Source organism: Nicotiana sylvestris, chromosome 9 (genome assembly GCF_000393655.2).
Source record: "Nicotiana sylvestris chromosome 9, ASM39365v2, whole genome shotgun sequence".
Lineage (NCBI taxonomy): Eukaryota > Viridiplantae > Streptophyta > Magnoliopsida > Solanales > Solanaceae > Nicotiana > Nicotiana sylvestris.
This window is the reverse complement of record NC_091065.1, coordinates 193,041,454-193,055,150: the sequence shown is the minus strand read 5'-3', so window position 1 is coordinate 193,055,150 and position 13,697 is coordinate 193,041,454. Positions and strand designations below refer to the sequence as shown.

General features: G+C 37.9%; 4 protein-coding genes across 4 annotated transcripts; 3 read left to right on the top strand and 1 right to left on the bottom strand.

Annotated features, from left to right (window-relative positions):
• The first annotated feature begins 1,002 nt into the window (after window positions 1-1,002).
• LOC104222264 (nuclear transport factor 2A-like) lies at window positions 1,003-4,386 on the top strand. The gene is made up of 2 exons (XM_009773477.2): window positions 1,003-1,410; window positions 4,089-4,386. Exons 1-2 carry the CDS (start codon window positions 1,114-1,116, stop codon window positions 4,161-4,163), a joined length of 372 nt encoding a protein of 123 aa, XP_009771779.1. The 5' UTR covers window positions 1,003-1,113; the 3' UTR covers window positions 4,164-4,386.
• Window positions 4,387-5,261: 875 nt separating this feature from the next.
• Window positions 5,262-5,779, top strand: LOC104222265 (uncharacterized). The gene has a single exon (XM_009773478.2). It carries the CDS (start codon window positions 5,351-5,353, stop codon window positions 5,561-5,563), a length of 213 nt encoding a protein of 70 aa, XP_009771780.1. The 5' UTR covers window positions 5,262-5,350; the 3' UTR covers window positions 5,564-5,779.
• A 1,981-nt stretch (window positions 5,780-7,760) lies between these two features.
• Window positions 7,761-8,277, bottom strand: LOC104222268 (uncharacterized). Its single transcript, XM_009773482.2, has one exon. The coding sequence runs from the start codon at window positions 8,163-8,165 to the stop codon at window positions 7,953-7,955; it is 213 nt and encodes a 70-aa protein (XP_009771784.1). The 5' UTR covers window positions 8,166-8,277; the 3' UTR covers window positions 7,761-7,952.
• A 699-nt stretch (window positions 8,278-8,976) lies between these two features.
• On the top strand, window positions 8,977-9,413 carry LOC104222267 (uncharacterized). Its single transcript, XM_009773481.2, has one exon. It carries the CDS (start codon window positions 9,125-9,127, stop codon window positions 9,332-9,334), a length of 210 nt encoding a protein of 69 aa, XP_009771783.1. The 5' UTR covers window positions 8,977-9,124; the 3' UTR covers window positions 9,335-9,413.
• Window positions 9,414-13,697: the final 4,284 nt, after the last annotated feature.

The window sequence follows — 13,697 nt, the reverse complement described above, 5'->3', positions numbered from 1 at the left end:
TGACTATTGGAAAATTGAAAACAAGGGTTATCACTATCAAGAATAATAGGTGGAGGAGGACGGGTAACAGGTCTGTGTCGGGGAGCCGGGGGAAGAGTAGTAGCTTGGCTACTAGATTCACCAATTTTAGATTTTTCCTTACCCTTACCACCAAAAATATTTTTCAAAGAAAATACCATATTAATTATAATTGTACTAAATAAAACTAACAAAACTATAATATTAAAACTTAAGAGTTGGAACGAGTTTACCGAATTGACGAACAACTTCTTGAAAATTGAATATCGTTGAAGACTTGAATACTTCAATTCACCAACTTCACAATTTTTCACGAAATTGCAATAATAAAGTAAGCAATTATAGAAGAAAATTAGAGAGAGATTGATGAATTTGTGAGTAAAAATGAAAGAATGGGGGGTGGGGGGGTATTTATAGTTGAGAATTGGAAAAAAGTATAATTATAAAAAGTTTGGGGTTAAAGCAAAGTTTGGGGGCCAAATGACTATTTTTTAAAGTGACCAACGGATAAATTTTGAAGGCCAATGGCTAGATTTTAAAAATCTGATCGTTGGTCTTTTTTAAAAAAAAATTAGCCATTGGAGCCCGTTAGTCCCGTTGGGCCCGGTTGAACCGGCTCAGGCCCGCCTATCGGTCCCGGGCTTAACGGTCCCGGACTCACGGGCTAATTGTCTTGACCCGGCCCACCACGAGCTTTTGCACCACTAGAGCCCAAGCCCGGTTGAACCGGCCCGTTTGGCCCGCGGTCCTGGGCCGGTCCCGGGCCACAATACAGCCTTAAATGGAACCCATAAAATGTAACTTATAATCGGTATACATGAATGCCACTTATAAATCTCTCACATATAAATTGCAAATTAGCTGGTTGGTACTTATAGATATTACGACTTGGCATTAGGTGTTTGCGACTTATACATAGCTGGCAGAATGCGACTTATAATCGTATTAAAATTGCGACTTATAGTCTCTTCCGATCCAAAACACTTTAGCGTAATATCGCAGCGACACCAGAGGGTAATATTCGAATTTTCCCGAGTTTATAAAAAGGAGGAGAATAGAAAAGGTAGAGGCGTAGTGTGAATTCGCGAAAACCAAATGGATCCAGATGATGTGGCGACGGCATTCGTGAAGCACTACTACTCCACCTTCGACTCCAATCGGGTCGGGCTTTCTAACCTCTACCAAGAAGGCTCCATGTTAACCTTCGAAGGGGAGAAGCATCAGGGCTCTCAGAACATCGTCAACAAGCTGACCGGTCTCCCTTTTCAGCAGTGCAAACACAATATCAGCACCGTCGATTCCCAGCCCTCTGGTCCCGGCGGCGCCATGCTTGTCTTTGTCAGCGGTAATCTCCAACTCCCCGGCGAACAGCATCCTCTTAAGTTCAGTCAGGTATTTTGACAAACACTTCTCCTACACTTTCTGTACTGTAGTGTGCAATGCGTTTGCTTTCTCGGTTCACTTTCTGTCGTGCGATTTGTATCAAAAGTTGCTTTTCTGTTCCAGAATGTCATTTGGGTTTAAGTTTGTCTATTCTTATTTTGGTTGGTTGTTGCATCCAAGGATGTGGCCTAGTGGTGAATGAACTTGGGAGGGGGAGGGGACCATGAGGTCCTAGGTTCAAATCCAAGTCTAAAAACAGTAGGTTATGTCTCTCCATATGTCCAAGCATTGGTGAGTAGAGTTACCCCGCACATGTGCAATAGTCAGGTGCACACAAGCTAGCCTGGACATCATTATCATTAAAGAAAAAATTCGTGTGTGATGCGCTTGTTTTACCGTTTCTATTAGATGTTATCTTCGGCATGTTTTAAGTAGTTTACTCAGTTACATCGTCTGCCATGTGATTTGGATTAAAAGTTGCTTTTGTGTGTCAGACGTGATTTGGTTTAAGTTTGTTTTGATTTCTGTTTGGTTGTTGTATATGGAGGAGAGGTGAGCCTATATGAGATCAGGCATTTCAGCTTAGCAGTTGAGATGCTAAGTGAGAAGAAACGTGGCTTAATGTGAACATATGATGCAAATACCTGTAGTGATTTTTTATAACCTGAAATATTGCCTTGATCATTCTATAGTTTTAAATAGTTGCTAGAATGGCTATGGTGACAATGGTTTTAGGGTGATATTAAAAGCTTAAGGAGCCTAAAAAATAGTCTTTTGACATCACTAGTTGTTTTTGGAATTATGATATACTAACCTACTTAGATATTCACCTATATCATCTCGTGCACTCAAGGTTTGTCCTTTGGCTCTTGGTTTGTATTATTCATTCATTTGGGATGTTAACCAATGATATTATAGAAATCAGGCGTAGATTTTGTTTGTATTTTGATTAGAAATGCCCGAGATGTCACCAATCATCTCTTATCTTTCGGACCATTTTGTTTTGAAGTGTACAAGTTGCTTACTAGAAGGAGACAACAGTCAACAAGATAGCTTGTTAGATACGCAATTACACGTGAGTTATGCTGTATCGGCACACAAATCTAATCCATACATTTAATGCTCTTTCTCCCTATAGTTTTCTTTGTCACTTTCTTCAACTAGGCTGCTAAACGTGTCTCTTTGAAAAGGTAATTTAGTTATATGACTCCACAAGATTTGATTTTGCTCGTTGGAGCCTGGGGGCTGGGGCATCAAAATCTGAACAAACAGTTGGAACGATGCAACTTGAAAGAATTGCTAATATATTCCTGCAAGAGAAAGAGAAAAACTACAAAATCTTGGCTCTCGACATTGTGAATACCTCGATCATCTTTCTTTTGCACTTTTTTGTTTTGGTTTAAGTTTACAGCCTCTTTGAGCAACCCAGAGTCTATTAGGAAAAAAAAAAAATATAAGTTCCATTATGCCAGATGAAAGAATGCTCAAACACAATCTTTTAAACATGCATTTTTGATAACCTTGGTGTCCAGGTCAGCTTGCGAGCACCTCGATTAATTTCACGGGATGCCTGCTACCTCATCTTCTAAACATGTATTTTACTTGAAGTTAGTTATAAAACTGATCAAGAGTCTCTTGTACATGTTATATTTAGGAATGAGCACCCCATAGCATCATGCATCAGCTTCACGAGTATCTAGATACCTCTGGGATTGGTGAGACTAGTGTGTTAGAACATTCAAGCCCATATAGATTTCGCCCTTGGGAAGCTTATGGGCATTATGACCGTTGTAGGTGAAACTTGTTGAGGTCATGTGGTGTTATACCTCATTTATACAACAGTTATACACGCGTGGAGAGAAAAAAAGAAAGCGAGGGTAAAGAGTGGTTTGGCAGAGCTTTGGAAGTATTACCTTAATTCGCTAGTCAAATGGGTTAGTTGCACTTGCCTTCCTAAGTCTGGTGCGGAGTGAGGTGGGTTTTGTAGCTTTGCTGACTGTCAACCTACTGGGTTTTTTAAGGAGCCTGAGCAGATGTGATGTTATGGGCACGGTTTTGTTTTATCATCTTTAATTTGATAGATGGTAGGGAGAAATTAAAGTTTTAGACTACCTTCAACTATTAGCATTCTTTCTTTGTTGAATACCTTCAGTGGCTATAATTGGCAGACGTGATTTGGCTGGTTTTTGGAGTTATTCTCGTGCACTCAGATCTGACGTTAGCTCTCTCTTCTTCTTTTCTGACTTCTATTTTATTGAATGAACCATCTTGTAGCAGAGGGTTTTTTTGAACTCTCTTTTCAGAGAGAAGTCTGTTTATTTTCTTCTGGTCTCATTTTAGAGCACCCTCATGTGCGTTTATCTTGCATTTTATCACCTACACACTTAAGGAGATAAGAAAACAAAGGATATTTGATTGTTTATTTTCTTCTCTTCCTTCCTTCTTCATGTCCAGTCTTTTTTTATCATTGTGAAAGTTTTTGCTTCTCAATAGTGATAATGCTGCATTTGGCGGGGTTATGTGGGAGGATATGGCCATTAAAGGCTCATATGGGTTCTGGGCTTTGAAGTTTAATTCTATGCAACTGCACGTTTTTGATCCCTTCATACTTCATGAACATTAGACTTCTGAACTTCTTTGCATCTCAAATTTCTAATATGACTATTTTCTTCTTTCTTGGCCTGCAGATGTTTCATTTGATGCCAACACCGCAAGGAAGTTATTATGTGTTAAATGACATATTTCGTTTGAATTATGCATGAAGGGTGCTGGGTTGAATTGTCTCTTGGTCATGTTTTCATGATTGATTTGTCTGAAACTGAACAAGTTTACAGAATATCATATTCTAGAAGTTGAAAGACATTGCTTCCATTGGATATATCAACCTGTAAAAGACTAGTTCTTCTGTGTTGTGGGGCAAGTTGATTAATGGACTCGGTTATGCTTTTGAGTTTTATGGAATTTCATGAGCTCTACCTTGTTGCATTATGTCATTCACATTATTCAGCTCCTCTCTCTCTCTCTCTCTAACACTTGCACACACCGCTCTACCCCTTTCTCTTACAATTTTTTATTAGATGTTGCTTTTCTCCCACACTTTTTGATTGGATCTTGCTTTTCTCCCTTATTCTTATTGATACTTTAACCTGTGGAGCTGGATGATTCGTAGATTTTGAAACATGAGAAGTGGTATTAGAACTTTTGATGCCCTAAATTTGGTGGTCGGTCACGACTAAAATAATGACGATTGAAGAGTTAGCATATGAGTTTTTTTATTGAAAGTATTGCACTTCAGTTGTAATACAACTTATGGCTATAGTTTTTATTTAATTGAAGTGTTAAGTGACACAGCATTTTAGAACATGGTTACTTATACTCTGATCCATGCTCCTTGCTACGGTTTATAGGAGACCGTTCAGTGCTAGTTTATCTTCAAATGTGTCGTAGCTACGTTGATTTTCTGTCGGAGGAAAGCTGTCTCCTTTGGCAACAATATTTTTTTAACTCAATCAAGAACACAGTAAAATTAGTGGACTATATTTTTATCTTTAATAGGTGTTTGTTGGTTGTTGGTGTGGAAGGGGGGGGGGGCATGGTTGGCCTGGTTCAAGAGAATCAGAATTTTGATTTCATAAGCAATCCACCTTGAAAGTGCTTGTAACCTTATAAAGCAGCACCTCAGCTATCAGAGAAAGTTTGTGATACAAGCAAACGATAAAGTATGAAACAGAATAGCTTCATTTGGCAGCCTTCTGTTTCTTCGTAGCCATTCCATTTATGATTCACTCCCGCTCTACTCTCTTGTTGCTGAATTAATCTCCCTTTATAAATTCTGTTCTCTACGTACCATTTCTTTTGCACTGTACAGAAGCAAAGAATTCATATAGACAGAGAAAGAGAGTGTTGCTGTATAGGTTGGTAACATTTATACAGAGGAAGAAGAGGGAAGATGTCGGATTGGGGTCCGGTGTTTGTAGCGGTGGTGCTGTTCGTGCTGTTAACACCAGGTTTGCTAATTCAGGCACCTGGTCGCAACCGATTCGTTGAGTTCAGCAACTTTCAAACAAGTGGTGTGTCCATACTGGTTCACTCTGTTGTCTACTTCGCCCTCATGTGTATCTTCCTATTAGCCATTGGAGTCCACTTATATATGGGTTCCTAGTAAGCCATTTCCTTTTATGCTTTTCTGGTTGTGTCATGGGTGGTTGTCATTTGTCTTGTGTCGTTACGTTGGTTTTGGCTTGTGCTTCCATAACAACTTATGATGTGATCTGATGTATAATCTATTTTGAGAGCTCTTGTTTTTACGTAATTGCTCTCTTTTTACTCGTGTGAGATGTATGATCTGATGAGAATTAAGACATAATAATATTCACTATGTGCTTCCCTCTTCTTCTTTTTTTTTCTTGTAATAGAAACAGTGCAAAATGAAATAGCTATTCATCTGTTTGTGGTCGTGATGACCGAACTATGACTTTTCAGCCAACCAAGCAGAGGAAAAAGGGAGGAAAAAAGGGGATTGGTTAAGGATTTAAAACGACAAAATTTGAAAGTTTCCGGAAATCTGCTAATAGTGATGGCCAAATGAATATTAGCGGGTCCCTAGATTTATCAAGATAAAAAAGTTTTTGTTATAAAATAAAGATTATAAAGTAAATGATCAAAGACAAGTACAGTGAGAGACTAATATATTATTCAACTTCAAACTGATGTAGATACTGAATTGAAATCTCTTCTATTTATAGAAGAATTGAAGCCGCTGCGATGCTTTCAGGAAGCCGTTGAGAGGTTTTTCTTAAGCTGTTAAGCTGTCTGCATGAGCTGCTCGCAACTTAGTTGTTTAATAAAAAGCTGCTGCAAGTTATTTCATTGAGCTGCTTGAAGATAAACTTCAATGTTGTACTAAATGGATAATCTTCAAGAAAATTATCTACATCGGAGTAATAAATGGACATACACAATAATATTTTCATAACACTTTTTCTATATATATTTATAAGTTAGAAGTTTGAATAGCTTAAGCACCAAGTTGGTGCTTGCCACTGACTAATTTGATCAGACAGCACTTTGAAGGCAGTGTTTGATGAGTCTATCAAGACCTCTAGATGAGTTAAAACTAGAGATAACAAGTATACGCAAGCAATGAGAATTTCTAAAATTTGGATCGGCATGTACACGTGGATCTTCTGATAAAATAATATTGACGTATTATAACAGTTAAACCTCAACACCTTTCATGGCAAAAAGCGTTCAACATTATTTTAGAAAGAAAAGTATAAAGCCAAAGTGGTTCCTTTATGAAAAGCATTTTATATTCAGTTGTCTATTCTACGTAACTTTTTAACTTGAAAACTGTAGGTAGCTTGTCCTTTAATAAATTCCCTCTGATTCAAACTGGTTCCAAACTCCTAACCAATATGCTTGTCTAGATTCTAATACAGTATTCCTTCAAACTAAAGTAGAAGAATATTCCTAACTCTTTCTTGGCAGCGTTCTTCATAAGCTATCACTATTAGATTAGCTGTGGCTACTACTAGTTCTTGAAACTGTTTTTTCCAATTTTCATCCTACTGGAAATAGGTAGTTAGCGCATCTTTTCATCGAGCTGGTTGAATGGCGGACTGGGGACCAGTGGTCATTGGGGTGGTACTCTTCATACTGCTGCAGCCGGGGCTTCTGTTTCAGATACCTGGAAATGGCCGATCTCTGGAGGTCGGGGGCATGAAGACCAATGGCAAGGCCATTGCTGTTCATACTCTTATTTTCTTTACTCTTTATGCTATCCTCGTTCTTGCTGTTCATGTTCATATCTATACTGGCTGAGTACTCACAACCTAAAGCTAAAGGTGTCGCGTCTTTACTTACCATTTTCATTGAAGCAATAACATCTGTTGAAGATCTGTATTTGATTTTCTTGAGAAAGAAGAAAGATTTTATGTTTCGTTTCTGTTACTGATTGTTTAATATAAAAGAATTCTTCCTTTTCCACTTTTAATTGGGATCTGAACTGCCTACTATTTCCCCTTGTTATCAAAATCTGATTACTAGTACAGTGGCAATCTCTCCACGAGACTTTGCTAAGGTTTCCGGCTTATGCAAGAAAAAGATGGATGCACAACAACAACAACAAAACTAGTATATCTCGTAAGTGGGGTCTGGAGAGGATAGTGTGTACGCAGACCTTACCGCTACCTTATACAGAGCCCGTTTTCAATAGACATTCGGGTCAAGGAAAAAGACGGATGCACTAGCTCTATGTTAAAAACATACACACGATAATTATTCCTTGTATTGACGAAATCAAAAGAACTTCTGCATTATGAACAACCTCAAATATACTCCAGTATGAGCATGTCTGATAGAGTGGCCAGAAGATTTGTTCATTTCATTTTCATGAATTCGATAAACATTAATGTCAAGCGCATTTATCAGAGTACTCTAGGAATGATGAAAAGTACAAAGATATATGAAACACAAGGAAGGTCTGTAGCTGCCGTTGTTTTCACTTTCAACTATGGGATAATATACATGAAGTAGATGGAGGAAAGGTATCAACCAGATCGTATATGGACACCAACGGCGACTATCAAGATGGTGTATATACAGAAGTATAAGATAGCATGAACTAGGATGGCAATTCCGCTGGTGTACATGTTCCCAAACTCGATGACTCTCGTTCTTGCTGGCAGCTGGCATAGGAGTCCGGGTGACAATAAGATGAACATCACCACCGCCACCACCACTGGTCCCCAATCTACTACCATTTCTATTTTCTATCTCCTTCTCAATATTTTCTCTCTCAGAGTAGTTAGCCTTAGTTCTCTCTCTGGTAGTATTTAGTTCTGGTGTTTGCAAATGAGTAGCAAGAGATTTAAGGCAAATGTAGCGATTTTGCTTAGTGAAGAAGGAGAAGAGGTACTAAACTTGAGGGTGAAAAAGCAGGCAGTGTGAGGTATTGTGTGGTAGTGGAGATTTTGCTTTATGGAAGTTGACAGAAAATACTGACTTTGTGTATATGTTTTTCAATAATTGAACAATTTAAGGTTTCTTTTTACCTTTACTTTAAACATTTTATTTTCGTCAAAGTAGAACAGTCAAACCTCTCTATAACAGTCTCGTTTGTTCTGATATTTTTTGGCTGCTATAGTAAAATGCTGTTATAGAGTACATATAATATAACATAACATAACATAATAATGGGTTCCGAGTTAAACTTAGCTTTTATATAGTGAATGACTATTATATAGGAATGTTGTTATAGAGAGATCTGACTTTAGAGAAAAGAAGCAGGTGGTGTGGGTGGAAAGGCAGATAATGCTGAAGCTTAATAGGTTGTTGAATGCTTTATTTTTGGCTTACATATTCAAGATGAGCTAACAATGCACATTCATAAAAGGCTTTGATGATCAAATCAGATAAGAAAGTAAATAATCAAAGCTGTGGATAAGGCAAACCTACTTGAATGATGCAACTGCTTTGCTTTCTATTTGGTAATGCTTTTGCCTCTTTCACATTAATTTGTTGTTCATCTAATTCTCTTTTGATCATGCACAAAGCTAGTAGGGACACCAAATATGCAAATGTAATTGTCAAATTCATCCTACCTGGAGTAGCCATCGTCCGTGCAATCCAGAAGAGACAATAGCAGTGGTGCTGAAACTTCCTCCGCGAGTCACTGAAACTTCCCCACACTGCTCATCAGACAGTAGACAGACAAATAGACATGGCTGATTGGGGACCGGTGTTAATAGCAGTGGTGTTGTTTGTGCTGTTGACTCCTGGACTTCTGTTCCAACTTCCAGGAAACAGCAGGTCAATAGAGTTTGCCAATTTTCAGACAAGTGTAATCTCCATCTTCATCCATACTGTTCTCTACTTTGCCTTAGTATCTATGTTCCTTATCGCCGTTGGAGTCCACATTTACTTCGCCTGACGCCTAATATACTCCATCAACAGTTCCATCTTCTCCTAAAGGCAAGCTTCATCTCATTTGTTAGTTCTATCCTCCAACAACCACACGATTGACCGAGTATATCCGACATAAGTTCACTACGGAAAGTTCAAAGGGAAACCTACTTATCCAGATGCAATTAATTCTTGTTTGCAAATCACACAAGTTTTTCATGCATACTTCCATGATATAGCCATTCCCCATTCATGTGGGGGATTGTTGAGTTTTTGTTTAAGATGAAATAGTCTTAAAATTAGAGTGAATGGGAAATGGGATTTGGATTCGGATTTGGTCAAATGATCGATCGATTGATTAATTTTTTGGACCAAATTTATTTGTTAATAGTGAATATTAACGTGATATAATCCGTGTTTGTAACGGATGTTTTCCAATCCGTGTATTGTGTTGCAACACTAAGCAACAATGCAGCCTAGTGCACCTCCCACAATGGTGCAAGTGTTCCTCCCACCAAGCAAGTGTATATACCACCATGTAAGTGCTTTCTCCATGATCTAGTGCTTGTTGCACCATGGAAGGGGCGGATTTCTCTCAAATAACTGCTATAAATAGAGCATAAGTTGGAGAGAAAGAAGAACACATCGGAAAAAACACTTGAAACACTCTGTATACACTTGATATACAGTCTGTATACACTGGATATACAATCTGCATATACTGGATATACACTCTGCATATACTGGATATACACTCTGTATACACTGCGTATGCACTGAAAAAACGAATTGCAATCTGATATTCTCTTCAGTAAGAATTCAACATTGGCTATACTTTGCATTCCTTCCTCTCAGAATTTCCATTCGACTTCTGATTTGTCCTCCTTATTCTGCATTGTTTTTAACTACAAACAAAGCATCCATAAGTGTGATTTGCTGCCGAACTTTGTGTTCGCTGAAACACTGGGGTTTGAAGTACCGCTACACCAGTGTGTAATTCGTTCTATCCTGGGAGGAAATAATCTATAACCTTGGGTACTAGGAGGGGATTAAATTCCTTAAGGAAACACTGTGAATTCAGTGAGCTCGAATTAATTTCTGTTTTATTTATATTTACGTTTATAAGTTAACGTTCTAATTTCCAGAATCATTATTTACAAGTACAGAAGGAACAACACATATTACCACATCCACATCTAATGCAATTTGCTCAACTGGTTTGCGAAAACTTAACATACTCGTCAGCATGGTATATATACAAGCATCATATCTTACTGAAATCTCCGTAAAATTATGAATAATATCCATTCGAGATGCACTTGCTGCACTCAACATTTAGTTCCAAATGATAACTGTCTTTTATTGTGCTAAGTACAGAACTTAAATATCCAATATTTAGTGTCGTCTCACATATCATACCATGCAAAAAAGGAACTGCCTATCTGTCTGGATAGTAATTTTTGGATTAAGACGCTATAGTCAGATGTACCGATACTTGTGAGTAATTCTAATGATTTATTACATCACAAATAATAAGAATGACAAAGCCTAAGAGTAAGAGGTGCTGATCATCAAGACAAACACTTGAGGAACTTCAACACAAAATCATCAGGCCATCATTCACAAGACTAAAGATATAGTGAAGTTTACGTGGCGTGTGAATAGGCTGTCTTCTTGCCCACTCTTTTAACTGAAAAACTGATCATCTTTCAGACTCTATATGTTCTTGCAGCTAGAGTTCTCAGCTGCACCTATACAAACAGGCACAAAGCTGTAATCTTTTACTAGTTTTCCATTTCCCATACAGAATTTGAGCAATTGCAACAAGTCATTTGTTGCTCCCAAACGCACACGCAAGTATACGTGGTCGTACAAGTGATATAATGATAACTTGAGTGTCGAACCCACAAAGACTTGTGTAAACTACTCACTAATTCGCTAAAATTGTTATTCAACCCAGCTAAAAACAAAGTCCAATAATATGATTATATGATACTACGATTCTAAATAATAACTAAATTATCAAGTAATGAGATGATTGTTGTGTATTCAGTAGAGACAAATATTCCAGAGTTGTGATCGATTCACCAATCGTATTGCGTTCTAATTAACTCTCCCTTTCATATAATTCACTCATGGTTGCTAATTAATCGATAAATGCTCTCATAGCCTTCTCCCGAAGTACTACTCACCTATTCTCAATAGATTAACACCTATATTCCTATGAAATCAATCTATTAAGAACGCATGAAGATCACGATATTTAATTAAACATGGTGACTAGGTATATTCCTATCCTAACCACAAATCCGCTCCCCCTAAGGATTAAGATCATGCTCTCTTCAATTCTTCTGTAATCTAAACACGGCTTTCCCAAGCATAGCATAGATAGTAAATAGAACCTAACTGTTGGCCAGATAATTAAGCAATTCAACACAGAATTGAAGAAACAACCATATATGAGTGAATTATAATCAAGGTCAAGCTAATATCAAACAACAATATTCATGGCTAAATCACAACCCCAGAACAATGGGTGTTTAGCCACTCATGATGTAATCAAACAATTGCATAAGTGTTGAATCAATTGGAAATACTAGAAAAAGATGAAGAAAACTGAGAATTCTTCGCTTCCTCATGATCCCGTGTGTATCTCTACTCCAAAGTGGCGTCTCCCTCCTCAAAAATAGGTTTAGTCTTGCTTTTATATCAGTTGGGTAGGTCTAGGGCCGAAATAAACTTGTCCCGGGCAAAATAGGACACATTTCACGTCACCAGCGCCCAGCCCGGCGCCAGGCGCCCTTCACGGTGCCCCATTATTTGTGCATACTGTTTTTGGAGCCACAGGTGGCGCCAGGCACTGCCTGTGGCGCCCAACTGGCCCTTTTTCCCGATTTCGTTCGTGTTGGCTCAAAGCTCGCGCGTTTCGCCATATTACGTTTAGAATTGGAAAAACATAAAACATGAAAGTTGTAGCTCTTTGAGTTAGGTGTCCAACCATATATTGTGAAGCCAAAATGGAGTTCTGAGAAAAAGGTTATGTGTATTTTACTAGACAGTGCACAATATGCCCTCTCGAGTCTTCGTTTATTCTTAACTATCAAAGTTGACCCCTGACACGATCCCGACTTAATTCCTTGGGCTTTTTCTCAGACTTCAAAGCTCCAAATCACTTGAATTCATTCCACAACATCTATATAGATCGGAATCACTCCTACAAGGCATAAAACACATCGTTAGTGCAAAACATTAGCGATTAAAGCGCAAACTCAACTAAAGTGCAGTAAATTAGAGTGTAATAATCGACTAAAATACGTAATTATAGCTTATAATCAACACCCCACACTTAAACTTTGCTCGTCCTCGAGTAATGGAACTATCTAATAAACCCTCCCAACTACGTACAAGTATCAATTATAGAGGAGCACTTTAACTTTTAACCACACACTATACCCTTGACTATGATCAATACCGGCACACAAGTATGAACACACAAAAATTCACATTCTTCCCGTTTAAGCAAGCCCAAGTATAATATTTCAATTCAATAATTTCCAATAACCTAATTGTCACCACCCAACCTCACAAGCCGACTTGCAACCACTAAGTACCCTCAATTTATGCACTTATCCAACAAAAAAGTTTACAACATTACCAATCATTCATGAGATCATGTGCCCTCACCAACAAACCGAGAGTGAATATAAATTGGTCCACACATTCAAATATGCTTTTGAACATAATTTAAGGACATCACACAATTAAACAAAATTCGTTCACTCTCACAAAGAATTCATATGCATCACGTGGTCATTCCATAAGTTTGCCCGTAGTGTATATCTCCACTAATTTAAGCTAGCCAAATCTAGGATCAATTAGGACTTTTAGGTTGTAATGTAGGCTAAGGGACGAATAGGATATATTTAGAAATAGTGACTCACCCTCCTAAGCACTTTAATACAATACATTTACACTTCAAGCACATATTCTTCTCAACCACATCACTTGCCATATACTACATAGCCCTTTTTTCACTTAAGCACTTCTCTATTTTGTCACAAATCAATAAGAATTGGAGGTGTGTATTTTTCTACATTATTTGAACTATCATATTTTTTTTTTCTCTTTTCTTGCAATTTTTCTTTTCCTTTCTCTCTTTTTTTTCTTCACACACTCCATACATTAAAGTTCATCGGCTAGTGACTTTTGATTTCCACTTTAGTGCACCAACGAGCCCTTTCATGTTTCCACTCGAAAACTACTCCTCAATATCTCACCTTACTTCTTTTAGCGACTAAGTGCCTTAGGAGGTAAAGGTTCAATCAATATCAAATTAAGAACAAAATAGGGGTATGACTTGTATGTAGGTGCCAAAATAAAGGTCTATAGGC